Consider the following 27,296-nt stretch of genomic DNA (forward strand, 5'->3'; position numbering starts at 1 on the left):
GAATTGAATTAGCAAAATCGCAGAAGAAAAGAAGGGTTCATTGTATGTCAAAGGTAAGGCGAAACCGTTAAAGAATCATAAAGAATTATTGACATAAGGAGCTGTAAAGACAGTAACACAGAACACACTGAGAGAAAATGGTACAGTAAAAGAAACACACACATATTTAAATTAAATGTTCGTTTTTTAAACACATAAATTTAAATATAATTCCATATTTCAGCTATTTATAAAACAATTTAAAATAAATATTGGGTATATATTAAATTTGAAGGAAATATATTAATTAAAATGTGAAAATGTTTAATTTAAATATAAAATATATTTTTACATATGTAAGTGTACAGGGCTCTTGGCTCTGGGTGTAGAACGGCTGAAAAATATGAAAAACCCCACAGCAGAAAAATGAAAGCCCTAAAAAAGTTGTTCAGAAAATCTCTGTTTCCTTTCGCCGCATTTGTAATTGAATTTTAACACATATCGTGAGCAAGTGATTGAGTGGACGAGTGGAAGAATGAAGCGAGCCACCCAATCGGCTGGAAAAGTCGGGGCACAACTTAATTTTCAATCAAAGCATAAAAAAAGGAACGAACCAGAACAAAAGACAAACCAAACCGGGAATCGGGAGCCGGGAGTCGGGAGTCGGCCTGGCTGGTAGAGGTTGAGGCAGAGGAACCGGTAGCCCCGAGTGGCATGGAGTGGCATGGAGCGACGACTGCAATTGCGGCGACTGTTTTATGGGTGAGCGCATTGTATCTTATACGAGTGTATACGTAGATACACGTTTTTTTGTTGTTGTTCTGCTGTTCACTTGGCTCTGCCGCCTGAGGCGCACACACGCATTCGCTTTTTTGTGGTGGCAAAAAAAATCCTTGGCGCTCATAAATTTTTATAGCTTGTAATTATTTGGAATGTCGAACTAGACGGTACTGCGACTGCGACTGAGACTGCGACTGGGGGATCCACTCTGCCACTCAGCCACTCGGCTCTGCTCTGCTCATGCGCGGCAGGCGGTCCCAGTCGAAGTGCAGGCTGTTGCCTTTTGGCTGATGGCTGAGATGGCTGAGACGAGGACTTTGGACGCTTCCTGCTTTGTTTGGTTTTCGGCTGTGGCCGAATGCCAGATTTATACTTTGGCTTAATTAATGGCAATGCTCCGGCGACTGTGATTGGCTTCGATGGCTTTTATGGATTGTACGCGTATCTGCTGGACGCTGGACGCTGTTTGCTGGATGCTGGATGCATTCGCGCACAGTCGGACTCTGTAATTATCCACAGTCGACTGCTGAGAATCGTGTTTATAGTGCCCGATCTCTCCCTCTTTTTTTTCTCAGGTGCTAATAAAGTTGTCAGCTAATGAAATTGGCAATGGCAAAAGTCCCAATCATGATTGTTAGAAGATAAACGATTGATAAAGACAGACAAACGGTAACAGTTGGCAGGAGAAAAGCTAACTGCTTCAAAATTAACGAATTGGACGCGCAAATAATTCTCGAAATAATTGTTTGTTTTTGCTTAGGAGCTTAGTCTTCAGGCTTCAGGCTGAAAATAGCAAAGCCCCTACCGTATTTCGCTAAGAAGATTTTCTCCATTTCATTTTGAAATTAATTTGTATACGCTTTCTGAAATACCACTTGTTTAATGGCTTGTACAGCTATGGTGGAAACATTATGGTGGTGCAAATATAACCATCTCCATCTCCATCTGCATCGAATGTTGCTCGATCGCGCCGATATGAGTTAAATGTAAAGGGAAATCAAAATCTGTATAAATGAATTATGTTCTAAGCTGTTTCTCCGGATTCCTTACTAATACCTCCCCCACCCACGCATCCAAGTATCCACCATTTTCATCACCTTCACCCCACCAGATCTTGGCTAACGACGGGCCTGCAACATGTCGGGGGGATAAACCAAAACCTTATTATGCATAACACTGCTCTCCAGCGCATTATCTGCACTTCTGCCATTCCCCAGCTCTCTCCGAGTTCTCTCTGTGTTCTCTCTGTGTGTCTGGCATTCCCGGCCACTTTCAACGCATCACCGAGCAAACTCAATTACTTAGGGAACACACTGGATGTCCCCCCCCCATTCCCCTGCCCCTGACCCCGTCGCGACGTCCATCCAGCTTCCCTTAGAGGGCCCTAGAGCAATTCCTGGCCAAGTCTCTCCGCTTTTTGCCAGGAAACTTAAAATGCAAACATTTGCCCCAGCTTCTCTGTTCTCCGTTCTCTGCTTCAGATGCTGTTCCAGCTTCCCCTACGTACCCCTCTTTTTGCCTTTTTGATGATTACAAATTAATCACACTTTAAACATGGCAATTACGCGGGACAGGCTCAGCAGGCCAAGAGGGGAGATGGGAGACGGCAGCCGAGCCCACTTGCATAGACACACGGCCAAGAAGCCAAGGCGAATCGTGGCTACTTCAGCAGCAGCCCAGAAGCCCAAAGAACCAAAGCTCTGTTTCTCAGTTTCTGGCTTCTTTTATATGGAAAATTGCTTCCTTTCGCTGTTTAACTTTCGTTTTAATAAATAATCAAGTAGGCTGACTCCAACCAGGGGCTCCTCACTTCGCTCTCTCTCTCTCGCTCCTCTGCTCTCCGTTGAGCTCCACTTGAGCTGCTTTGAGCTTCCATTCTGTGTTGCCGGTGGAGCTGTTGGAGCTGCTGCTGTTCGTCAAGTTCCTCATGTAATTTCCAGGCAATTTCTCATACCCATAATTGCATAATTTCAAAGTTGTTGGCAACTTAATTGCGCTGCATGTTGGACCAGGCCAAGACCAAGACCAAGACCAAGACCGAGACCAAGACCCTCTCTTACTACTATACATACTATAGTAAGTGTATGTATACACGTACTCGCATCGCATCCCATCGCAATGGAGCTTCTTCTGGAGCTGTCTTCGGTGTAAATAAAACCTTTTTAAACGGTTGTCAGGCGGTGGAGAGCCCACGTTGGGGCCTAACTCCCAGCGACTTCAAAAGCGCGCATCATCATCATCAAACCATGTGTTGGACTCTGCCGAGTCCCCCACTTTAATGCCCCTCTCCCCACTCCACCGTAGCTCCCTTACCCCAACCCCTCACTACACTCCGCGGTCATTTGCCATCAAAGTTAATATGCTTTATATTAAATTTTGCTGTTGTCTGGCCTCGTTTCAGTTGCGTTGCGTTGCGTTGCGTTGCTCTGCCTGCGAGCCATTTTATAATCTGCATCTGCCACAGTTCCCTAGACTTTCCCAACCCACCCACAATTGCCTCCTCGCCCAGCATTTTCTGCTCTCAATCTTGTTTGTAGAATTGTTGTTTTTCTTCTTCTTCTTCCTTTTCCCTTTGCAGTGCGTGTCGCAAACATTTCGCATCAAATTACTCAATTAATTTCAGTTAAATGAAAAGTTAAACACAGCGTTTAATGCTGAAGGTTTTGACCGGCCATAAGCGGGAAATGTTCTCTCCGGATCTGGCTACCAAATTGCTATCCATTTGTATGGAAATCACGGCTAATTGGCCAGGGATAAAGCAGTTAAGGAGCGAGAATTTATGGGTCAAGTAAGATGAAATTGAGGGGAAATAAAACGATGGAGGAAGTCACTTCCTGAGAGAATCGAAACCCAATTCGAAAAGGCGATAAAGATGGTTTATCAAAAAACGCAAAACCATTGCAAATAAAAAACATATTCTTTTCAGAGGTCAGAAATATGAACGGGAAGTTCCCTGGGGATTGCCTTGTCGACATGGAACTGAACCTTTGAAATACTTTCATCATCCAGAACATCCGCCTCCACAAAGACCCACATGGAACTGAGGCAGAGAGAAGCGCTCCCTTGAGCGGACAGTAGTCGACGAGCATTCCCAAATTGATTTATGGCCACATTTCTTGCAAATGAGCCAGGCAAATCAAAACAAGACTAGGACCAGGGCAGGCCCCCAGATTCCTGTTCTACCCTCTCACTCGCTCTCGCACTCACACTCTGTTGGCTGCTCTGCTCCATCCTGGACCATTACCAATGCTGTGGACTGGCCACAGAGCAAGCGAAATGCATTTGGCACGCAATTACGGCCCAAAGTGTTAATTGCATTTCCGCTGTTCAGAGCCTGGTGGCTCTACTCTGCTGCTCTGCTTCTCTGCTGCTAACCCAAGAAGCCTCCGACCAGCCAGCAGAAGCCATCCGAGCCATCAAAATGCGGCACGGCCCACAGCTCACGCATTTGGCATTAACCAGAGCCAGCCTACTCACACTGAGAAAAACCCGGAGGGGAAACTCATACAGAGGTAGTGCCAGACAGTTTCGAGTGTAAAACAGTTGAGACCACTTGCGCGTTATTTTTGCCAGTGTCTGGCAGAAGTAAATGTGGCCAGGCCAAGCCAAACCAAAGCATTTGGCAGAGATAAGCAAGCGGCAGCAGAGTTAACGGAGCTTTTTTTGTGGCTCAGAACGAACCGCTTAGAGGAGGGATAAGGCGAGAGGACAGAGAGAGAGACGATGTATGAGATGGCGATGGCGCATGCGTGGCAGACACGCAGCAGGCGGCCCAACAGTGGAGCAGCAGCAGCATTGGACCCAAATGGAGCGAAACTAAGTCAAACATTTGTAGAACACCGAGAAGTACCCGAGACAGAGCGGGATATCAGGAGGATCCCCAGGCGGGGAATTGCGAATGGAAAAGTGGAAAATTTATGGGCCCCAAAAGGCGAATAGATGTCGTAGATTCCGCATGCTAGAGAGAGAATAGTTAACAGTTGTGGATGGGATGTGTGGATGGGGCAGCAGGAGAACCTAAGCAAGATCTATGCCCATGTAGATACATGGCTACATGGATGGTAAAAGAAAAACAAGAGGAGGAATCGATGCCCAGAGAAGAAGATAGAAATCTTTCTTTCAAAGTTGAAACTCACCTTGAACTCTCTCTCTCTCTCTCTCTGTCCCTCTCTCGGCAGAAACCATAAAGTGCTTTTTAATTGACCAAAAATCCAATTGCAGTTCCAGCGAACATTTCAAGCGTTTATCGCTGCCAGAGCTGACAGCCGAACGAGGTCCCCGTTCCATTTGGAGATCCAACTCGACGTCTTTTCATGTCTCTCGCACTCGCTCTCGCTCTGCATACGGCAACATTTTCTGATAAGCCGCCACAAAAATGTTAGCCAACTTTGTTTGTTAGCCAAAGTGGCACAGCTGTCTGCTCCAGCTCCAGCCACAGCTTCAGCTCCTGGCCCAATCTCCATCCCAGGGCCATATCTGTTTTGTGGCATTTGTATTGGCAAATCAATGATAATGACATTTATTTGCGCCATCTCTTGGCGTTCTTGTGCGGGGCTCTAACCGAAATCCGTTAATAAGCCATTTTGACAAATTGGATGATTGTAGTCGTCTCCGAAGTCCCCATCCTCAGTCCCGTCGTCGTTGTCGTGGTTGTCGTTGTCGGGTGCCAGAAGCAGTTGGGACACCGCCTGGAGTGGGAGAGAAAGGCGTCTGCACTTGCGAAAGTGTGGCGAAAGTGAAGATAGAATATCAAGAAAACAACTTCACAAGTGACAGGGATTGGCTTGGGAATGGGAATGGGACTGGGACTGGAGCTGGGGGACTGTTTGGTGTGGGACATAATACTTAACGGCCAGAACAGACAGAAAATCTTTCAAATTGTATCTCATTTCGGAATGAACATTTCCAAAGATTGCCAACAATGTTATGGGTTCGGAATTGGAATCTAATATTATTAAAATAGTTCTTTATTAAATTGTAAGATATTTGCAGTATACAAAAAAAGTATGATACATTCCCTTGAGCTACGACTTTTCCATGGTCTAAGGGAGGGTATCTGTCATCCTGTAACCTCTACATCATATCACGCTTATAGCACTTGATGGTATTCTGGCACTCGGCATCGTGCACTTGATGGAAAACTAAGGATGGAGAAGCAAAAACAGAAGGGGCTCAGACATGGTAATGGAACTCTGTTAATGGACTGCGGAGAGCTTACCATTTTTGGTATTGAAGCAGTTCCATTGACTCAGCTCGCATTGGCCGGGAAAGTTGACAACGCAATTGCCATTGCTGGCGCAGATGGACAGGGCCTGGCGTGGACACTTGAAGCTGCATTTGCCCCGGTCGATCTCCTCTTGATGTTCGGCAATCAACTGGGGGATGTGCACCTGGTTGGCGTGGTGGGGCCACGTGTCCAGGGAGCGACCTGTTTTGCTTTTTGTTGAGACTGGTGTTGATGAGGAGTCCGGCTGGGGCGTCGTTGGATCTTCGTTCTCCTGTTGTTCCCCTTCTTCTTTCTGTTGTTCCTTGTTCTGATCCTTCGGCTGCTGTGTGGTCTGTTCCTGCTGCTTCTGCTGTTCCTTCTTCCTCTTGATCGCCTCTTGAATGGCCAGAGGAATGTGGAGCTGGGCCTGTTGCATCACCTGGCTGACATGCTGCTGCAGCTTGTTCACCTTGTCCGCAATATCGACGGACTGCTGGCCGGGCAGGGAGAGCACCACATGTGGCACAGGGGGCATCACCACCTTGTTCTGCACCACCGGGCGCCCCTGGTGGAGTAGTGAGCCGGTGGCCTGGTGATTTATCACCCTCACCTGTGGATCATTAGCTTGCAGCGACTGTAGGCCAGGTTGCAGCGCAGGTGAAGCCGCTGGCTGGTCAACGGCAGGGAGATGGACATCACCAGGGTGTGCAAGTGGTGGAAGGAGACCTGAAAAGGGCTCAACCACTGGCGACCCACTCCCACTCCCAATCCCTTTGCCCGCCTCCACAGTGCCAGTCAATGTGTGAGGGGGCTTCTGAGCATTCTGCTTCACGTGCTGGAGCACTTGATGGATGTGATTGGTTATCAGTGTCTGTATGTGCTCGGGGAGCTCCATCTGCTGGGGTTTCGGTTTCCCTGTCGTTGTGGTCGCCTCTGTGGTCTGCGGCACCTCTGCGGCCTGTGCCAGGGACAGGATAGCTGGAAAAGTCCTGCATTGTAGTGGGATTTCTCGTTTGGAATAGCCCTGACTTACCAAGCACCAAAAACACTCTCATTTTGTTTGCAAAATTCCCTTTTTGGTTCAAATTGGCTTGTTCCAGAGCTACAATCCTTTGCGTTGGCGTTCGAAGGCGTTCTGTGACTGCATTCCCGAATGTTCCCACTTTATAAAGTTTTTTTTCCGATCCCTTAACATCAGCTTGTCTGCCACGATTTGATATTAACATGTGATCATATCATTTATGGATTTTATTCCAATTCTGTCGGTAAACAGGTTTTCTGGTCTCGCTTGAACGGAACACTGAGCTGAGACCTCGTCTGGAGAGACCTACCTCCCAGCTGGTATATCGCTCATATTGCTTTAATCACTTCCTTATAGAATATGATGTTTGGCAGTAAATATTTATATTAAGAAACTTGTGAGATATTTTGAAGAATATCCAGGAATATATCCATGATATACATAGTATGAGCAGCCCGCACTTCCCTCCAAATAATAATAATAGTTATAGCTCTACGAGAGGTGTTAAGTGGTTAAAGGTTGAATGATTTTAGAAATTGAATGACATTAATGACATTTTACGGTTATTCTAAGAAGTTTTATTAAAAATCCAATAAAATCTAAAAGTAATCTCATTGAAAATTAACCGACTTCAACTCCAAGCTGTCACCGGCTCTCATACATGCACAGTGTGTGCAGTGTGTTTGTGTGCGTAGACAGCAGGCAAATCGGAGCATTGTATTGGTGCCAGCACTTTCCTAAGCACATAAGATAGACCCAAGGTAGACCCAAGGATAGATTCCAAGGACACAGCTGAATGGAAATATGGAAAAAACCATAGCACCCCTTGGCAAAACAACGGGATTTTCCAGAGCTTCCCTCAAAACAATGGAACCACATCAAATTGAAGCGCTGACAAAAATATGCAAATTTGGCATCTCACGGTCTTATTTTTAACCAGACGGGAGAACATTTAATTACAAGCCAGAAAAAATCCGAAAATGCCAGGCAAAGCCGTTGATGCCGTTGATGATGATGCAATTTTATATCTCTGGCAGGTGTTAAAATAAAGGATTATGCAGGGAAGCAGGAAGGACGGGCAGGGACAGTGGTACAGACAGCAGAAACCCAAAGCTTTTGTCAGCTGAAATTCGCTTTTGGTATAAAACCAATGACAGGGGACGGCAGAATCCACAGTTTTACAGTTGCTGCATACACACAGCAAGGTGAACGTGAACCACAACGAAGACAACCAACAAACCAAAGCTCAAAGATGAATATCCTGTCGCTGGTTTTTCTGCGTAAGCTTCTCTCCCTTCGCCACGCTCCCACTCTCGCCCACTGAAACTGTGTTTTCTTTTCAGTTTTCATTGCCGGCTGTGCCCTGGCCAAGAATATCAGCATTGATCAGCATGGACAACGGGTGTATAGGGATCAGGTGGAAGACGACAAGTGCCACTATCACTGCACGGAGAGGGATCCTTCCGTCTGCGCCACCAACGGACAGTGCCTGCTAAAGTTTGAGAGCCGCTGCAGCATGGCCGCCTACAACTGCCGCAATCCCCAGAAGCACTTCAGCATTGTGGAAGATCACCGCTGCACGAAGGACTGGGAGCCCAGGTGCCTGGAGTCGGATCTCAGAGAGTTTGGATTGTAGAAGCGGTTTTGGTTATGAGGTTGTAGCATTCAAGGAATAAATACATGAAACTAAACACGAAACTGAGTGTTCTGTGGGGAATTATAAAGTCACTTAGAAATAAGATATTCCTTCCCCGCTGGGATTGACTAAACTCCAAGAAAATCAAAGAAGTTAAATTTCGCACTAGTGAAGCGAGTGAGCAGGGGTCTTCCCCACTAGTTTGCTAGTTTGCGGCATTTCAACAGCCAGCTGATCAAAGCGAAAATTAATATTTATCAAGCCAGAAGCGGAAATCTAGTTTCGGGGGAGAGTCTTCTGGTATTCCTAAAGGTTTATCCTAACAATTATGGGACTTTGATGGGACTTTTTCTTGGACCAATTGATCCTATGGCTGCAATGTAATACTTATAGTGATCTTCGGCCTCTGCACGGAAATACCTGGAGTGAAGAAATGCACTTGATGGCTATTAGGAAGCTAAGACTAATCTGGGACTAATATAAAATACAATTTCAAGGATCTTTTGTCCGTTACAACTAAGAATTGATAAAGCTCAATGTCTTGTTCGATTTTTTTGCTATAAATACAAATCTTTAGTATGTTGGCACTTGGGACATCGCTCTCTCTCTCTTTCTCTCCCATGCATGCAGTGAATTCAAGAGATTGGTTTACATTTTCATTATTTTTGTTTTATGTTTGACGGATATATGGACTTAGAGAATACGGAATAAGTGGGTATGTTGTCATAGTCCTAGAGCATTAAATCCTCCTCCTTGCATCGCCTGGCGCACAATTCCAACCTGCAAACATCCTCATCCACGCTGCGGAAGGACAGATCCCGATGCTTACAGTTGAAAGTGTCCATTACACACTGATTGGCAAACTCGTGGACACACACACCGTTGTGGGCGCAGACGGGCATGTATTCGTGCTTGGTGCACAGCTCGTCGCAGTTCTCTGCCGGCGGAGTGGCCATCATTTCCAAGGGTGAGACGGTGGTCATCCCAGCCAAGAGCAGGTGATGGCAATTCTTGGACGGGACACGCTTCGGCAGTACTGTAGTAGTGGTCATCGTGTGGCTGGTGGTGGTGCGGTGGGTTGGCATTACCGCAACAGGTTGGATCACAGAAGCATCGGGAACTGGGATTCCATGGTTGGGAATGCCAGGATTCGGTATTCCTACATTGGGGATGCCAGGATTCGGTATTCCTACATTAGGGATGCCAGGATTTGGGATTCCTTCGTTGGGCATTCCAGGATTCGGTATTCCTGCATTGGGGATGCCAGGATTTGGGATTCCTGCGTTGGGAATGCCAGGATTCGGTATTCCTTCATTGGGGATGCCAGGATTTGGGATTCCTTCGTTGGGAATGCCAGGATTTGGTATTCCCCTATTGGGAATACCAGGATTTGGGATTCCTTCGTTGGGAATGCCAGGATTTGGTATTCCCCTATTGGGGATACCAGGATTTGGGATTCCTTCGTTGGGAATGCCAGGATTTGGGATTCCTACGTTGGAATGATCTACAATGGATCTCGCACTCCGAACTTTGCTGAGCGTTGGAGGCACCTCATTGAGCACCTGGATCTTTCCCGGCTTGATCTCCTCTACGTGGGCCACCTCAACACCTTCGTGGCTTCCCAGAATGACGGGCTTTCCATTAGACAACAACGGCACTTGGATGGTAACCCGACCAATCTCTGCATTTGGCACAACCTGCGCTGTAGCGAAGCACAGCAGCACTAAAAAGAGAAGAAGTTTCGATAAGTAAGGATCGGATCATAAGAATATATACCAGTTCCCACCTGCGGCCAAAGGAACAATCTTGAACATCTTTAATCGTCAACAGCAGGGTCTTCTCTGTCCTTTCGGGGAGTCGGGGCACAGTTTATATAACACCTCCAACTGTTACGTAAGCCCTCCTTCAGAACCTGTTCCCCAGTTCGGGTTTCCTTAATAAATTTTACATTTATGTTTATTGTCTTTGAACGGGTTTGCCTAATTTGCATGGACTCGGTTTTAGGGCAAGGCACGATTTTTTGCTTCTTTTTATAAAATATTACTCTTTATTCCGATAAAGTTCTTCGACTTGCATCTGGTAAATTACATTTTAAAAATCCATGGTATTAGTATGGTATCATTAATCAATGGACTGTTTTTTCAAAGAGTTATCTAAGGCCTAAACACTTTAAACGATTTCATTTAAGGCAATCTAATTTTGATTTACGTATTATATCATAATTGCTTCAGTTGTATTGATATATTATTAGTTCCTATAGGGTTGACCACTTGAGTTGTTCTAGTCTATTAGGGATCGTATTTATTGAGAGCTTCTGGGCTCACGACCGATCCCTAAATGTTTGCACATTGCGTCCATTTAATTGGGTTATAAACAATATGCAGAGTAAGTATTACGTATTATTTGATCTATGTATGTACGAGTAGAATGAATGTGAATCCCCTGGCCATGTGGTCATCTGGGGGCATCTGTAAGTTGTTACTGTGCTATACATTGACATATGGTTCTGGGCTATGATATCTTTCTTTCTAATGATAATTGATTCTTCTCAAACTAAAACTCCGTCTCATATCCTGGGATTGTCCATACCATAAACGCAAATTTTTTGATAGATTTCTGCAACTACATACTTTGGGGATAGCCAGCGAGAAGGTCATAGTGGGAATAAAAAGAAGTTATATGTAGATTAAGGATGAAAGAGAGAGTAGTATACATAGGTAATGAAAATATTGATTAAACTGAAAAGCAGTTCCCGTGCAGGCTTTCACAGCTACCCCCATGTCAACGAAAATTGGAAAATAGCTCGTTTCAAACGTTAACATTTCAATAAAGTTTCTCATCTCGCGCTATACACAGCCAGCCCTCAAACATTTTAAGCAATTATCGTAACTTGTCATTGGATCAACAGCTTATTGGGTTTCGGTTCCATTTGTAAGGAGAAACGAATATCAATTCTTAGGGGCTAATATTATTTATAGTTAATATCTTAATATCCTGAAAATACACACATAGAAACTTCGACAAAACTTGTTCTGACTTGTTTTCCGCCTATTTAAAGCGTGTAAAAAAAAAAAAAAAAAAAAAAAACAACACAAATTTCCATGCATATTAAAAATTTAAGGATTTTTGCTTTCAGGGATACAGTTTTTTTTCCTCCTAATGGTATTCCTTTTAAGGAAGATGCTACTGTGTTGTTTTGGTTTAAAAATCTAGTCTACAATAAATTGTTACAAAATAAATTAGTGCCTTAAATTAGGTATAAATATCTAAATAGATTAGAGCTTAAAATATGAACGTAAAGTACAATTTTGTTTTATTTAGTTTAGTTGTTCATTTTAGTTGGTGTTTATTGTTAGGTGGTTGCGACACGGCCGCCAGTGTCTTCTGGTTGTGGTTCTTCTTCAGGTTACGTTTCTGCTTCTGGTTCTATTTCGTTTTCGGCTTTACTTGCGCTCCATGGGCTTGACTTCCAGTAGCTGGGGATAGTTCTCCACAATGTTGAGTAGTATGGTATCAATATAGTGCTTGAGCCGGACATTCTCGTCATCCTTTTCCTGGAAGGCCTGTTGCAGCTGTAACACAAAATGTTCGATTAGTTCTCACGTCAAAGAAAAGTTTTGGGAACACAAAAGTAGAGTTTCCATTAGAAATGTACAACAAGAAATGAAGTTAGAGACCACGCCAAAATGTTTTTGAGAAATGATTAGAGACCAATGAACCCTCAGATTAAGTTCAATAACTGCAAGGCGTGCACAGTGGCTCCGAAACCGTGTTTGATTTTGGGTTTAATTGTGGCGTGATTGAAGCATTACCTGACTTAAGGATGCTAATGTGGCTGAATCCACAGACTCCTGTAATACAATAAATTTCAATATAAATACAGATATAGACAGTACGAGTACGAGATGCAAGTATATATGGGAGGACGCAATGCGGTACGACCACTAGGACACTCAAACGGCACGTATTCTTTTCGCGGTGACTGTGCGTGTGCTCAGGCTTGGCTAGTGACTTTAATTGTGTGTGTTGTGTGTGGGTATGGATTGGATTGTGGATTGTGGGTGGTGGATCGGGTGTGGACAACGCAGCAAAGACTAAAAGCTGAAGTGTGAGGCATCTCACGGGGGGTGGGGGGATTCACGGGTTCACAGTTTCCAGGGTTCTGGATACACACCTGCGCTTGTGACATCTCCTCCAGCTCCTGGGCCAGGCTGCCCAGTGTACCGTTGAGCAGATGGCGGCCCTGCTCCACACCGGTGCTCAGCATGGTGACCTGGTTGGTGAGCATGGTGGCCTGCAGCTCCTCGTTTTGCTCTTCGAGTGCTACGGGAAGATAGGAATGTTTGATGTTAGGGCATTGATCGGGGGAGGATACCATTTCGAACACTCACATCGATTCTTTTGGCGCATCTCCTCGAGCTCTTGGTGCAGCTCCTCCAGTCTTATGCTCTCCGGCGATGTGGTGGGCATGGCCCTCGCCCCGTTCTCCTCCCGCGCCCGCTGCAGCTCCCCGCTCAGCTCCAGCATCAGCTCCTCCGCGGACTTCTTCTCCATCTCCTGTTTGCGCAGTGTCTGCTGCTGCTCTTCGTACTCCTGCTGGAGGACGGCGATCTGATCGCGTGCCAGCTCCAGCTGCTCCTCCGTGCGATGCAAATCGTTGGCCTGCTTATCGCACTGCACACGCAGGCGCTGCGCCTCGTCGCGCAGGGCGTTGGCCTCGATCTCGGTGGCTCTGATTTTCATCTGGCAGTTCTCGTTCTGCAGCGAGGCTTCGCGCTCCACGCGGGCCAGGATCTCGCGGTGGCGCTTCTGCTCCTCGGCCAGGCGTTCCTCGGCGCGCAGCTCCGACTGGCGAACAATTTAGTTTAGCACAATGCTTTCAAAGCTATGCGATGCGGTTTACTCACCTCTCGGAACTGCTCTTCCAGCATGTGATATCGCGCCTGGAGCACTGCATATTCGGTCTTGGTGCGTGTCGTTCGATCCTCGGCTATATTCTGTGTATCCGACAGATCATCAACCTTGCGCTGCAGCAGCTCCAGCTGGAAAGAGAGAGAGAGAGAGAGAGAGAGAGTCAATATGAGTGGACCGTTCTTTGTGCGGTTCGGTTCGTGTCTCCACTAACACAATCGTTTCTCATGTGCCGCAGATCGAGGAGCAGATCGTTCACCAACTGCACATCAGCCATGGGATATTTCAAATACATTTGCCGACTATATGTTTTCTTTTGTTTTCTGTCTTTACATTATTGTTCAAGAATGCACACTGCCCTGCTCTCTTCTTTATGGAAATGGAAATGGAAATGGATTTTAAATGTTTTCTCTGTTTTCGCGTCGTCTTTGCTCAGTTGATGGCCGATGCAGACTGCGACTGTGGCCGGCGGGCGGCTCGTTTATTTTCTTAAAAAATACCAAGCCAGCGACAACCACAGCGACAACTACAACGACAACGACAATGTTAATTACACTATTGAACAGCGGAAAAGAAGCTGCTGATTATGGAGTTCACTACTCAATGTTTCCAGACAGAAACTTTTGTTGGCTAGTGCTACTCGCATATATCGCATGCCTTGCCCATATGAATATCACATGTGTATCTCATAAATATTGCGCATACGCCTCATGGGCAGCCAGACACTCGAGCAGAAGGCGGCAAGTGCCTCTCGTTGGCGTTTTGCATTTGGCTATTGGCTTTTGGCCACTCAAGCAACAATCGCGGGAATGTGCAAAAATCTGTGTTCATCGATACGTGTTTATTTGCACTTTGTAGGCTTACTCATGATCCACCCACACTGTAAAATGTTGCACAGCGATAGGAAATGTGCCAGATGAATGCAGGGGCCATACAGGATGTTGTGAGTGTCTGATAAGAGCCAATGGAAACAGGGTGCCTGAAACCACTTACGAAGAACTGTCCACTAAGGGAGTTCATTTTTTAAAGCACCCATAGGGCGTCCCCCCCACACCCAACATGTTCCCCCATGTTCTAATGCTCTGGAAAATGTCAATTGAGAAGTTCAATTGGCGAACGACATTTTTGCGGGGGGGGTCGCATTGCAATGGCTGCCAAACTGTCTGGCCTGAGGTTCAATTAGGCTTAATTAAATGCAATTTGCGGGCCACAATGTTTTGCTGGATTTACAGAATAAATACAGTAAGCATATACGTAGTATAGGGAGAGCAGTGCAGGGCAGGGCTGAGTACACTATACTCTATACTCTATACTCTATATCAACGAACGTCCACACGAACACAATCGACGTCAAACGCGGCGCGGCAGCAACTGAATAGAGGCAGCAACCTCCCAAAAACAACCAACAGAACGTTTCCGATCCAGAGAGAAATAGAGAATGCGAGAGAGTCGCTGAGTCAACTTTCACAGTGTGCGATATGGCGGGGTTCTCGATTCGGGGGCCCCTGTATACTATGTGTACAATGAACCATGCCAAAACACAAAAAAAAAAAGAGAAGAAAATATAAGTAGTGCTATATAGAAACAGCAAGAAACTAGAATTTAATTTAAATGTCTACAAAATTCCTCCGAAAAAAATAGTGAAAGAAGAAGAAGCATCGGCAGCGGCGGCGGCATAAACAGAAGTCGCTTCTCATTCAGAAACCGTTCTTCAGAACGTAAACAAAGGGAGGAGGGCCATTGAACGACCATGGGATACCCTGTGCTAAGAAAACCAATATTTGATCCATAAATATTTCCTTTGGATTTCGGACTTTGGAACTCAAGAGGATTTAGCGGAAAAAAACTCTAGGTTCGAGAGGATATACCCTCCAAGTACAGGGTATGAAGGGAGCCAAGTACAGAAGCTATAAAAATACAAAAAAAGGCTGTTGTTGGAGCATAAAGAGAAAACAATAAAACTGTAAGACAAATTGAGTAACAAGTGACGAAGACGAAGACGAAGACGGCGATGGCGATGGCGATGACGATGACATGCCAGCTCCCAAGGAGCTGGAATCGGCCTAAGAAGGGGGGCAACGAAACGGCTTCTCTAAATGGGCTTTACTTTTTCTTGTCACTTTCCGTCTTTCCTCGGCGGACAGCGTGGCAGTTGAAAGGTGTTCCAGGGTCAGAGTGCCGCTGCCTGGCCTTTGATTTTTCCAGTTTTCGCTTTGACAAGTTGAAGGCCTGACAGGTGCCCGCTGACTGATGGGAAGTTTTTCGGCGGCAAGTGCGGAAATGCGCAACAGCTGTTGGGCCCCAAAATTAGAACAGAGCACCCTGTATTCGAGTTTATTCTCGAGGGGAATTTCCCAGAGACATCATGTGACGAGATGTGTCCCCTCACTGTGACCCAAGAACCGCATCTTTATTTTCTAATCACCAAAAAATTCTCTACAATTATGACTTTATCCAGCGAGCCCCAAACGGCTTCCGTTACTCGCGCCTCTGTCCAGTCATTAAACGGGTCATAAATAGCAGAATGGAAAACAATTCGAAAATCTTGAAGCATTCGGGCCTTATAATCAGCATTAACTTTGACCCCAAAAGCGATGCTCGATTGCAGCACAGACTGGATTTCCATTTCCTCCGCCCGGCGATAGAATGCCCTGCATTTGCTACGTTTATCAAACGATATGGTAAACAAATCGGGCAGGGCATCCGCTGGAGGCTATCGCCAAAGTACTGACCTCCAGCAAGTGTGGAAAGATATTCCGCATCTCTGGGCTGTCGTTCACAGTGGGATGCTTTATGGAAGAAAGGGGCGATTCTGGTTTCTATTCCGCCTTTAATTTGGAGTCCGTAACTAGAGCAATCGTCTTGGAAATTAACGCTCCAAGAGCTGCTTTCTCGGCACCCAAGGGCTCCACTCATTTGGGCTTAGTTCTCTCTTACTTTCGTTGACACATTTTTCCCCCCCTATAAGCTCCTAATCATCAATTTCGTTACAGTTTTTCATCATTCATTTTCGTTTTTTTTCAACTAATTTCTCGAAATTTTTGGTCTGTTTTTCTTTTCTTCTCCGTCTGTCTTAGTGACTGACTGACTGATGATGCTGATCTCATTTGAAGCAAAAAATATATAATTTATTTCTGTTTATAGTTAGCAGATGTTTGGCAAATTATATACGACAGGCACAGCGAAAAGTTTCTTCGACATTGAAATGTTATTTCTGTCTAGGTTTTGACGTTGAAAAAGGTAAATATGTCAAGGAAACCATAAACACACACAGTTTGGTGAGAGAACTGCTGCAGCTGACCCGCAACTCCCACAAAACTCTACAATAAAAATGGTATGGCACTCACATCATTTGTTTCCAGCATAGCAATCGTATTTTCGAAATTCCACCTTTTCGGATAAAAGGACAAAGCAGTCGAGCCGAGGCAATGCAAAGTTAGACTGAAGCTAATTGCACTCTAGTGCAGTGAATTTATAGCGAATTGGCATTATTGACATGCCACGAGTCTGTCTAGTATATCTGTCATGACATGCGAACCCCCAGGTGGGTGGTTGGGCACCCCGGTGCCCCGGTGCCCCCTTACCACCCACCGTGTAGAGTGAACCCTGAACTTTTGATGGAATTAACCGAGTCCCCAGCAGTATCAAGGGTAAATAATGGTTGGGGAGGGGGACTGCTTACTTGCTCGTTGAGATTGTCGCAGATCTCGGCACTGAGTGCACCGTTCATTTTGTTGCCAGATCCTCCGGGGGCGCCTCCACCGCCACCACCACCACCACCGGCGCTGCTATCCTCGAAATCACAGAGTAATTTGTTTTTGAAATTCTTTATGTTCTCCAGTTTGAATCCGTTTGTGTTTGTGTTGTTTGTTTTGTTATTGAATTTACTTGTCAACGTCTCCAAATTGTACACTTTGTTGTTGTGGCTGCTATTGATATGGTTGTTGTTCGATTCGATGCTGTTGTTGTTGTTATTATTGTTGTTGTTATTCGCCTCCAACTTGTTCTCGATGAAGACCAACGAGCTGGGCTCCGAATTCGATGGCACTATATCCTCAAAGTCGGCCGGATTGAGGCTCAGAAATGTCTCCTGATCGATCAGTATGGGTGGATGCTTGCCGAAGCCGCAATACTCGTAGTCCCCCACGCCGCCGCCCAGGCTGTAGGCGTTGCTCAGCGGATTCTGCGTGGAGCTCGTATTGAAGTTCAGATTCAAATCCTCCAGACTCTCCGTCGATAGCTTCCGGCTCGGCTGTCCTGCTCCTCCGATCCGGCACTTGTTGTTCAGGCTGCTGCTGTTGTTGTTGTGGCTCTTGTTCGCCAGCGGGTGGTGCGCTGTGGGTCCGACAAACTCGAATTGGCCCGCCCACATATCATAGGCTAGATCGATGCTATCGGGCTGGCTGGCAGGTTGACTACTCATGATTTACTTGTTGTTGTTTAATTTTTGCTTTATTTTGGCTTTATATGTAGATTTATCGGGGCGTGGCACTGGTTTGCTTGTCACTTTAATGAGTATTTTTTTGTGCTGTCTGTTTATTTTTTTTTTGGGGAAGACTCGAGTATTTTTGTCTCTTAGTTTTGTAGGCACATTCTTCAGATAGTTTCAATCATTTGTTTGAGGCACTTTTCTATGCATTTTAAGGCTTGGCTCTGACTACATGAAAAATTCATATATTTTATTTGGTATAACGGTATTTATTTGGCAACAGTTGCGTATTTATTTAATGGTTTTAAGTCACATCTTTTATGCCCGTAAGTTCATTTAATTTTATTCACATTTTCCATAATTTAGTGTAATTTATTTATCATTAAATTTAAAAGACTTCTTTGCCTTTCCTTCTTCCACCATTTTCCAGCACCCTCCCTCTACCGATCCCCACCAAAGTGGTTTTCTCACAATTAAAAGCAGTTTTAATTCATTCTCGGGCTCTGTGCCCCACAGATGTCTCCCCAAAAGTGGGTTTCTTGAACTGTTCTTGGACCAAAGTTCAGGCAAAAAACAAAAGAATTTTCCCCTCGGGCGGAAGAGTGAATTGTGCAGAAAAATAAATAAATAAATGAATAGAAGCTTAGAAAATGATTTCTGCTTTCGGATAACTCGGATGGCCTTTAGCACAGTTCTTAACAAATTGAAAGGTAATTGTTGGGGATTTAGATTGGGATTTGGCCAGAAAGCAGAGCAAGAAATCGACTGGAAACAATGGAAAAAGAGGAGCAAAAGAAAATACAGCCAAGGCAGCAGGGCAGAGCAGTGCAGGGCAGGGCTGAATTTTTTGTATTTCATGCAGGAAATGGGCGATGGAAAAACATGGGAGAGAGAGAGAGAGAGACGACACAGACAAAGAAGAACAATCCAAGAACAATCATGAACTTCTTGGACTACCCCTGCCCCCTACCCAAGAGACCCCCTACCCTTTCCAGGTCTGGTTCTTTCTACACGACTGGGTTTGGTCTCTGGTCTTCTGGGCTTCTGCCTGACTTTAATTTCCTAGTGGAATTGATGAACTTCGTGTAGATAATCGCAAAAGCAACAACAACAGCAACAACAGCCACTATGAAATGCAGCTAAGAAGAAGCAAATCTGCTGGAGCATGCAGTTCGTCTTCTTCTTGCTTCTCTTCTTCTTCTTCTTCTTGGCCATCTGCAATTCTTCTGTAACTTGTAGAATTGCATAACGCAGCCAGAGAGCATTCGGCTAGTCTTGCAGCCAATTGATGATTCAATTCGCCAACGCCAGAGAACTTAAATGAAAATGTGTCATGAATTTGACGGAATTTTCCTTCTGCTGCTAAATTGTTTATAATAAATTGCATGATTCACAAAAAGCAGAGCAGAGCAGAGCTGAGCAGAGCAATTTGAGAAGAAAACAACCAAGAGATGAGTATTCTGCACAATTGTTCGCTCAGCGGCTCTCATGTCAAATGGGTTTAAGTGGCCTGTCATAATAAATTTGAATTTATTTGTTGTTTGTGGGAATGAGAACATCCCAGAAGATCCAAGATCTTCAAGATCAGATGTGCGAGGATGTTGCTAAAGACAAAAACCACACAAATATCAAAGAAATCAACTAAAGTCGAAGCACTCCACTCCAACCACAAAAACCATTGATCTATGTCCAATTTTGTCAATGGACCAACAACAACAACAACAACATCAACAACAACTTTCACCAACCAGCCGCTCGTCTGGTGAACAACCCAAGCCACAAATATTTAAGACCCTGTCGACCAACTTGTTTCGTTTCGTTCGAAAACGATCAAAAACCGAAAGTGAGTGAAACAAGCGCCTTGGAATACAATTTTCTTTTTCAACTGCAATATTTCGGGATCTGTACAAAGTTGCAGACAGATTTTATGATGCATCTGTCAGCGTTCACCGCTCAAGATCTGAACTGGAGGCCAATCGATCTATTTCTGGGCCTGGCCCGCTGCAATCATTCGATTTTATTGCCGAAGATAAAGCATTTATGTAGTGCCGTAACTTGGGACTTTCGGATAGGAATAGGGCCAGAGAATAGGGGGCATGATAGACGTTTTAGTTGGATCTGTAACACTTCCATTGGTGCAGCTTTAACCTATTCCTATCCATTCCAGCTAAGCCAAAATTAACCTCATTTTCGTGCAATTCTTTGCCTATTTTGCATTCGCGATGCACCTTTTGGACGGCGACGCCCGCCCACGCGAAGAGGTGAAACTGAGGCAACATGCTAACCTCGATTCACGGCTTGACGGGGTCCAGACAGGCCGACAGACGGACAGACAGACAACAGCTGTTTGCTGTCACACTCTGACTCTGATTCTAGCCGCTGCCTCTTCCCACCCACATATCTCACCTGGGCTTTGCATCATAATGAAATCCACAAGATACACAGACAACTCTGGCAATCACAGTTAGTTCTCTCCCTCTCCCTCTCTACATTATATAAGCAATCTCTCCTCTCTCTTTGCTTAGCCAGCAGAGCATTAAATACGATTTTTGTTCAGACTTCAAGGCAAAATTCGTAGACAAAAAAAAAAGAGGAATCTCTTTGCATATCCTCCTCCCTCCCCTCCACAGAGGCATTCCCGTTGCTCTGGAACATCTTTTGTTTGGATTCTGCTGGCCATCCAACAAGTCTCTAATTACCACAAAATGCAATGCCTGCTTGAGTTTTCTATTCGGTTTTCCTATTTATTCCGTTTTCGTGCTTTATTTCGGCCTGAAAACAATGTGGGGAACGGAGGGCGGACGGACTCATTGCCAGGCTTATCGAAATGTTCGACGAGTTTTATGGCCGAGATGCCCTTGTCGCACACAAAACACACAGACACAAATAAAGAAAGGTCAAACAAGCTATAGGAGGTCATGACTGATAATGTTCTAATGTCTAGTCTATTGAGAAGAATTAATTAGGAACGGAGCTGTTGTTCTCACGGAACTAGTTCAAAGAGGAGCACTTTCCAAACGGAGTTGCAATTAGCTGAATATCACACATTTTGTTTACTGAACCAAGGCAATTAAAACATTAATATTTAATGAAGCAAACTTTCCTTTTTTTGACAGCTTTGTCCGCCGAGATCTCAATATCGGTTCAACAATTTGCTGCCTTACATACTCGGATTCGTACAAGAAAATTATCATTAGCCCCAGCAAAATTGAATTCCACAAAATATTTGCATACAATCGGCTGGCTTTATGGATGGGTGGGGAGCTCATTAAATGCAAATTTTTCTCATCTGCGCATTTTTCATGCAACAAAGTAGGAAAATGTTGGCAAAAGGAAAATCCAACAAAGAGCCAAAGAGTTTTCGGAAAGATTGAGTTTCCGATCCATTGTTGGTTCATGTGCAGCGATTTTTGTTTAACGAAAATATTCACATTGAATTATGGTAAGTAAGTATTAAACAAAATTCAAATATTGTGTGTTGATTACAGAAAGAACACAGGACAGGACACAAGACACACAAGGCCCACCACCAGTGTCGATTGAAAGCCGCGAAACGCGAAAACATACTGAATGGAACCAGAACCACAAATTCAGGGGCACAATCATCCAAAGCATTCCCAAAGAGAGCAAGAGAGAAGATCCCCAGAGAGGGAGACTGCGACTGAGAGCAATCTTTATAAATAGGAAAAATAATAATCAACAAACAAAAGTCAGAGAACGCACGAAACGATCGTCTACGGCTGGGCTGGGCTGGGCTGGGGGTATCAACAATCCACAATTTCGAGAAAAACTTTTCGCCATCTGTGTGTCCGAGGGTGTCTCTCTCTCGGCTCCTGCATCTCTCTCTCCCACATACATGTATATGTATGTTTGGTTCTTGACTCAGCGACAACGCATAATTATGAGGAATTTAATAGCAGCCGCCCATGCCCCCCTCTCCATCGATACGCAGCCACAAACAAAAGCGCAAGTGAATAAGCAGGGACACGAACCAACAGCAGACCCGAGCAGTGGCCCGAGTCGGAACGGGACGGGACGCATGCGGGATGGTGTCTGCCTCTGCCTCTGCCTCTATCTCCTTCTTCCGTTGATGTCATTGCCTGTTTTTGTTGCTCTTTTTCGTAGACCTTTTTTCTTATTGGTTTTTATGTTTTGTTTTTAGTTCCGGTACGTCTCCTCCCTTCTTCTGCTTGTGCCGTTAGATTTATATGCCTACTAATTGACTTTGCATTGCTAATGAAAGAATATTTTCCATATTCCCGAAGCTAACGGTATGGAAAACGCACTGTAGAAGGGGCATCCACTCTTGGGTGCACCGGTAGATACTTTTTGAATGAACTTCAAAATTCTGTGCGTGATTCCAAGTGGAAGTTGTGGATTTCTTTAATCGTTTTTACGTTTTTTATGCAGTAGAAAATTATCCCAAAAAACGGTAATACAACGAATGTTGTGAGAGGAAATGCAGGGAAAACTTTTAATGGTTTGAAGGTACATACTTAGGAGTTTTTAGGAACATTTTTAGAAATTTTTTCGAATTTCCCATACCTAACGTTCATTTAATATTAGGCTGGAAAATAGTTTGATTAGAGCATAATCTTTAATCTTTAATATCTTAATAATAATCTTTTTAAAACAATCTTCTTGGGTCACAGCAAAAAAAAAGATAAATATATTATTTATATTTATCCATTTATTTAAAATATTGGACTGGGCTAACGGTTCAAATTTATTAAATTTTTCATTATTTTTCTTTTTTTTTTTATAGCTTTTTGAGTGTTTTTCCTTTTCTTTGTCGTCAGTTTCATCATTTATCAATTTGATGCCACACTTGATTCCATTTTTCCATGAAACACTTTCGCAGACTTATTCAACCGCATTTTTCAATTTGTGATCAATCAAGCAATTGCCTCGGGAGAGGATGGGGATGGGAATGGGGATGGGATGGATATGCACTCGGGACTACAAGGGACTCGGGAGGGAGGGTATTAATTTTGATTAGCCGGCGGCACTGCGGGGCACATACACGTAAGGCTTTTCCACAACATACGCTGGTAATTAACAGTGTATTTTCGCCATTATGCTGGACTTTATTTGTATTTTCCATACACACTCGCTTATTAAATAATCGTTTAATGAGCCGGCCAGGCCGCGGCACCTGACACACCTGATAAACGAATTGGATCGATAAAAAAAAAAACGGCCACCAACACACGCAAATAAAAAATAGTATCAGTTTACGGAATTTACACTTTTTTGGCACTTTTTCTTTTCTTTTTGGCACGAAAATTGGTTGCAAACTGTTTGGACACCCACCCAAAGAGAGTGCAACAACAGGGGGCAACGGCAATGGCAAGCCAAGCAGCTGCATTTTCAATTGCACGCGAAACCCACCAAAGAGAGACAGAGAGAGAGAGAGAGAGCGGCAGAGGGCCGAACGACCCCAACACGACGACGTTCCGTTCCGTCCGTCAGCCGCTGTTCGTGTAGCGCACGCGGCAAGAGTTAAATGCAATCTGAGCAGAGCGCAGACCCAGAGCGCCGGCGGCCCCAGCGAGCGCCGAGCTACGAGCGCCAAGCGCCCAACGCTGGCGTCTCTGCCGGCGTCGTCACACAGCTGGATCCGCGACTTGTTTTGTTTGCCCAAAAACAGAAGCAAACCACGAGGGAGGAGGGCTAGTTTTTGGGTGCCGAGGCTTTCAATACCCTGGCAGATCGATCGAATGTCGAGTGTCAGTTTGTTTTGAGTTATTTGTCAGCTGATGGAATTGTGATTGCAATAATTTAGAGAATTCGAGAGATTTTTTCGGGGACATCTATGTGGTACCACTAGTTTACGCAGAGGTACGTTCCAAACAGCTGGTCAAACTCAATATACCCTCGTCCAGGGTATAGCAAGAGCAAAGGCAAAGGCGAAGTAAAGGCAGCGCAGCAGCAACGAAAAATGCGACTAATGCTACTTAGGAGCGTAGGAAATTTGTATTACTCGTACAAGAGGAGGGAAAGGGAGCAACTTGGCACTAGAAAAGAGAGAGACAGAGAGGGACAGAGAGGGATGGAGGCAGACAAAGTAGCTCTTTAGAGATTCGTTCAAAGTGCATGGGTGAAGTAGCATGTTGGGTGTGGAATGCGTGTATCCAGTGCAAAGAATCAGCTCTCCAACAGAATTGAGTCAATTAACACTAATAGGGTGGAAAAGCAAAGGAAAGCCCCAGTCAGAAAAGTAGTTCACCGAGGGAACCAGTCCCAAAATGGGTGAAAAGTCAACGAAAGGGCCGTATGACTCAGTTGTAGGGAACTAGATCCTAAAGGGATGTAATCAGTTCAATCTACTTCCCAGATATTAAAACACAAGACATTATGGTGGTACAGAACACTTTGTTGAGGATTTGCTGCGTGTACATTTTTCAATCCAATACTGTTTATGAATGCTGATTTTATGTCGAAATGTGGAATGCTGTTTATGAATGCCAAGCTTGTGAACTGAACGGGTTCATTTTTTGTTACATGTGTGTGTATGTCAAGAAGTGTATAAATGAACTAGTTCTTGTTGGTTTTTGTTCAGTATTTGTGGTGTGTGGGCGTGTGGTGTGTGGCAGGCTTATAGAGCGCCACAATCCTCAATTATGACTGGCTTGGAGGTCTTGCCAGTGGTGGAGCCGTACGATTCGACCTTTTGGACAATCTCCATGCCCTCGACGACCTTGCCAAAGACCACATGCTTCCGGTCCAGCCAGTTGGTCTTGCCAGTGCAGATGAAGAACTGCGATCCGTTGGTGTTGGCCCCGGCATTGGCCATGGACAGGATGCCCGGTCCAGTGTGCTGCAGCTCGAAGTTCTCGTCGGGGAACTTGTTGCCGTAGATGGAACGCCCGCCGGTTCCGTTCTGGTTGGTGAAGTCCCCACCCTGGCACATGAAGTTGGGTATGATACGGTGGAAGGGAGAGCCCTTGTAGCCGTAACCCTTCTCGCCGGTGCACAGGGCACGGAAGTTCTCAGCCGTCTTCGGTACCACATCGGAGCGCAGCTCCATGACGATACGTCCCAGCTTCTCGTTTCCGGCGGTAATGTCGAAGTAAACTCGCGGCAAGGACATCTTCGCTATATTACTGAGCGAACGCACTGAAGCCAGATCTAAGTAGGGGGTTTATTTTTTTTTTCTAAAATCCAAAAACAAACTTCAAACTTTTTTTACGAATATTTACCGGAAAAATTACTTTGAATTACTTTGTGCGAGAAAAAATCTAATATTTAGATCCGAACACTGGAACGGTTGGAGTTAGACTAAAGATTTTTGTGGGGATTTCAAGTATCAGGACTGAAGTCAGGGCAAAACCGATTTCACAGCCTTCTTTATACAAAAAATATTTCGAATTTCTGGCTAAAAAGTACACAGAACATTCAAGAAAAGCTAACTAGATCTTGGGAAAGTCTAAGACTAAAACAAGTCTCTTACGCACAGCCTTATCTTCGGCTATAAAACAGCTCAGAGATATATGTATATTTCGATATCTTTATAGATCCTGCAACGTAACTATGTTCTCTTTAGACTTCTCGTTTTGTTTATCCCCCTCTTGAGTCAACCGCAGCCCCCAAGAGTCGGTGAATGATCAAAACCCGCATTATTTGCATTTCATTCTCGTTTGTGTACCAACCGTATAGTATACCCTAATGTATATATACCCGATGAGTATGTGTTCTTATAATTAGGCAAAAAACTTGGCCAATATTTATGTACCATGGTAAATAAAAGCTGTGAGAATTATCCAAGTTTTCAAGAAGTCGCAATTTCAACTACAATTCAGGCATTTGTTTGCATTCGATAGAGCACCCCCTCCTAGCCTACTAGCTTCAGATAGTATATGTATACCTGTGTTTGTTTGTGTTTGTGTTTGGCTCATTCTGTGTACACAATACTCGTACTTTTCAGTGTTTTGTTAGTTGTCGGGGCAACGCACCAAAGTGGTGGCTACTTCGGGGTAAATACCTAAAAAGAGGGCCTCCTAGGAAGGTTGGTATACGATAAGATTGCCTGGTAGCTAGGGAACCTGACTCAGACGGCAGCAGTTCTGTGGGGGAACCTGTCATTGGATGGCTTTTGGTTTCGATTGAGATCTGCTCGAAATATCCCCCGAAAACCCATCAGATATAAGGAAGTCATAGAGCTTTCATTTCACTTCTTCTTCCCCAGAAAAATTGGCAAGAGTTCAAGATGATGTGGTATAAGAGCTACAAGAGGCATAAAAACGACTGATTCGCACGTAGGCCGTAATTGTTAACTCTCCGCGAGGCCGGGCCGGCAGTGGCTGCGAGACAGCAGCAACTGTCTCATTATTTATCATAAATTGTTGTACGGCCAAATAGCGAAAGAGCCAGACCAAAGCTGGCGCTGGACTGCGGCAAGTGCAGCCTCGCTCGATCCCCAACTGGATTCGATGCGACTAGTTACCCATTAATGTAACGCCCCGTTTGCCTTGTACAACCTTGTGCAAAAATAATGGAAAAAAGCTACAAAAACAGATACAAGACTACAGACATGACGTAATGGAGACTAACAGAAGGCGTAGGATTTGTGCTTGGCAACTGCTCCCAGTCCCAGAGCAAGAGCCGCACCCTCGCCTCCACCCTCGAGAGCCGGGCCAGGCCATGGCAGGCCCCTCGGGCGCCTCTCTGCAGAGCGCGGTGTGTGCGAGTGGGAACATACATAAATCCACATTATGGCCAATTCTTTGGGCGATTTCTCAGTTTAGATAGCAGTGCTGTACACTGCCGGCACTGGCAGCAGAAACACTTTTCTGGGTTCGTTTTCACACTCACCCACTAGAATTGGTAAGATAAGCTAGTGCCCGAGGTAATGTGCGCTGTTTTGTTGCCAAAAAGAACCAACAAGATTATTATTAGATGTGGCAGGAAAAAAGGAACATAGATAATGGATATGGAAATCAAGTGATTTCAAATGTCGAGCGAAAGGAAGTCCCTCCCCTGCCCTCAGCCCACCTCTGGCAATTTTCCCCACCATTTAGGTTAAACGTTTTCGTAAACATCTCCGAGTGTATAATTCTTTTTCGGTCTATTTAAAGGCGCATTTGCATTAATTATGATAATTGCAACGTTTATGCCTCGATTCGTTGTGTGTGGGTCTGCGAGTCTCCGAGTCATCCAAGAGCCAAGTCTCGTTCCCAGTCTCTACGGGTCTTTTGTCTTCCTATTTCTGGGTCAACGTCACATTTGGGTTAAAATCGATTTTCGTTTATGGTTTTTACACCACGAATTTTTCCTAGTATCTCTTTCGGTTTTGCCTTATGCTTTTTATGTTGTGTCGGGTCTGGGGTCTGGG

General features: G+C 44.8%; 5 protein-coding genes across 14 annotated transcripts in view; 1 reads left to right on the forward strand and 4 right to left on the reverse strand.

The window, feature by feature from the left end:
• Window positions 1–5,693: 5,693 nt before the first annotated feature.
• Window positions 5,694–7,111, reverse strand: LOC108165556 (alpha/beta-gliadin A-V). Its single transcript, XM_017301629.2, has 3 exons — window positions 6,999–7,111; window positions 5,978–6,943; window positions 5,694–5,900 (listed from the first exon to the last, which is right to left on the reverse strand). The coding sequence occupies exons 1-3, from the start codon at window positions 7,018–7,020 to the stop codon at window positions 5,833–5,835; spliced, it is 1,056 nt and encodes a 351-aa protein (XP_017157118.1). The 5' UTR covers window positions 7,021–7,111; the 3' UTR covers window positions 5,694–5,832.
• Window positions 7,112–7,987: 876 nt separating this feature from the next.
• Window positions 7,988–8,675, forward strand: LOC108152194. The gene is made up of 2 exons (XM_017281348.2): window positions 7,988–8,266; window positions 8,330–8,675. The coding sequence occupies exons 1-2, from the start codon at window positions 8,137–8,139 to the stop codon at window positions 8,620–8,622; spliced, it is 423 nt and encodes a 140-aa protein (XP_017136837.1). The 5' UTR covers window positions 7,988–8,136; the 3' UTR covers window positions 8,623–8,675.
• A 517-nt stretch (window positions 8,676–9,192) lies between these two features.
• Window positions 9,193–10,572, reverse strand: LOC108152192 (SR-related and CTD-associated factor 4). Its single transcript, XM_017281346.2, has 2 exons — window positions 10,409–10,572; window positions 9,193–10,345 (listed from the first exon to the last, which is right to left on the reverse strand). Exons 1-2 carry the CDS (start codon window positions 10,434–10,436, stop codon window positions 9,354–9,356), a joined length of 1,020 nt encoding a protein of 339 aa, XP_017136835.1. The 5' UTR covers window positions 10,437–10,572; the 3' UTR covers window positions 9,193–9,353.
• A 294-nt stretch (window positions 10,573–10,866) lies between these two features.
• The window catches only part of LOC108152191 (rab11 family-interacting protein 4B), a 39,131-nt gene continuing 22,701 nt past the window's right edge, over window positions 10,867–27,296 (reverse strand). For 4 of the 10 annotated variants that reach the window (XM_017281342.2, XM_017281338.2, XM_033386450.1 and 1 more), the window contains 5 exons: window positions 13,530–13,664; window positions 13,014–13,470; window positions 12,797–12,945; window positions 12,435–12,473; window positions 10,867–12,194 (listed from right to left, as the gene is read on the reverse strand). In XM_017281342.2, coding sequence (XP_017136831.1) covers window positions 12,066–12,194; window positions 12,435–12,473; window positions 12,797–12,945; window positions 13,014–13,470; window positions 13,530–13,664 — 909 coding nt within the window. In that variant the 3' untranslated portion in view covers window positions 10,867–12,065. Of the gene's footprint in view, window positions 12,195–12,434; window positions 12,474–12,796; window positions 12,946–13,013; window positions 13,471–13,529; window positions 13,665–13,747; window positions 13,854–17,215; window positions 18,191–21,448; window positions 21,538–23,353; window positions 23,455–27,296 lie in introns of those variants that run through there. The other 6 variants (XM_017281343.2, XM_017281341.2, XM_033386449.1 and 3 more) reach the window with 5 other exon arrangements.
• On the reverse strand, window positions 24,318–25,274 carry LOC108152193 (peptidyl-prolyl cis-trans isomerase). Its single transcript, XM_017281347.2, has 2 exons — window positions 25,165–25,274; window positions 24,318–25,093 (listed from the first exon to the last, which is right to left on the reverse strand). The coding sequence occupies exon 2, from the start codon at window positions 25,053–25,055 to the stop codon at window positions 24,561–24,563; it is 495 nt and encodes a 164-aa protein (XP_017136836.1). The 5' UTR covers window positions 25,056–25,093; window positions 25,165–25,274; the 3' UTR covers window positions 24,318–24,560.

This window comes from Drosophila miranda, chromosome XR (assembly GCF_003369915.1).
Source record: "Drosophila miranda strain MSH22 chromosome XR, D.miranda_PacBio2.1, whole genome shotgun sequence".
Lineage (NCBI taxonomy): Eukaryota > Metazoa > Arthropoda > Insecta > Diptera > Drosophilidae > Drosophila > Drosophila miranda.

Coding starts and splice junctions, on each gene's coding strand:
- LOC108165556 (XM_017301629.2), bottom strand. CDS start 7,020: ATGAGAGTGTTTTTGGTGCTTG. Junction 6,944..6,998: donor GAGAGTGTTTTTGGTGCTTG/GTAAGTCAGGGC, acceptor GGACTTTTCCAG/CTATCCTGTCCCTGGCACAG. Junction 5,901..5,977: donor CTGCTTCAATACCAAAAATG/GTAAGCTCTCCG, acceptor CTCCATCCTTAG/TTTTCCATCAAGTGCACGAT.
- LOC108152194 (XM_017281348.2), top strand. CDS start 8,137: ATGACAGGGGACGGCAGAATCCACAGTTTTACAGTTGCTGCATACACA. Junction 8,267..8,329: donor CCTGTCGCTGGTTTTTCTGC/GTAAGCTTCTCT, acceptor TTTTCTTTTCAG/TTTTCATTGCCGGCTGTGCC.
- LOC108152192 (XM_017281346.2), bottom strand. CDS start 10,436: ATGTTCAAGATTGTTCCTTTGGCCGCAG. Junction 10,346..10,408: donor GATTGTTCCTTTGGCCGCAG/GTGGGAACTGGT, acceptor TTCTCTTTTTAG/TGCTGCTGTGCTTCGCTACA.
- LOC108152193 (XM_017281347.2), bottom strand. CDS start 25,055: ATGTCCTTGCCGCGAGTTTACTTCGACATTACCGCCGGAAACGAGAAG.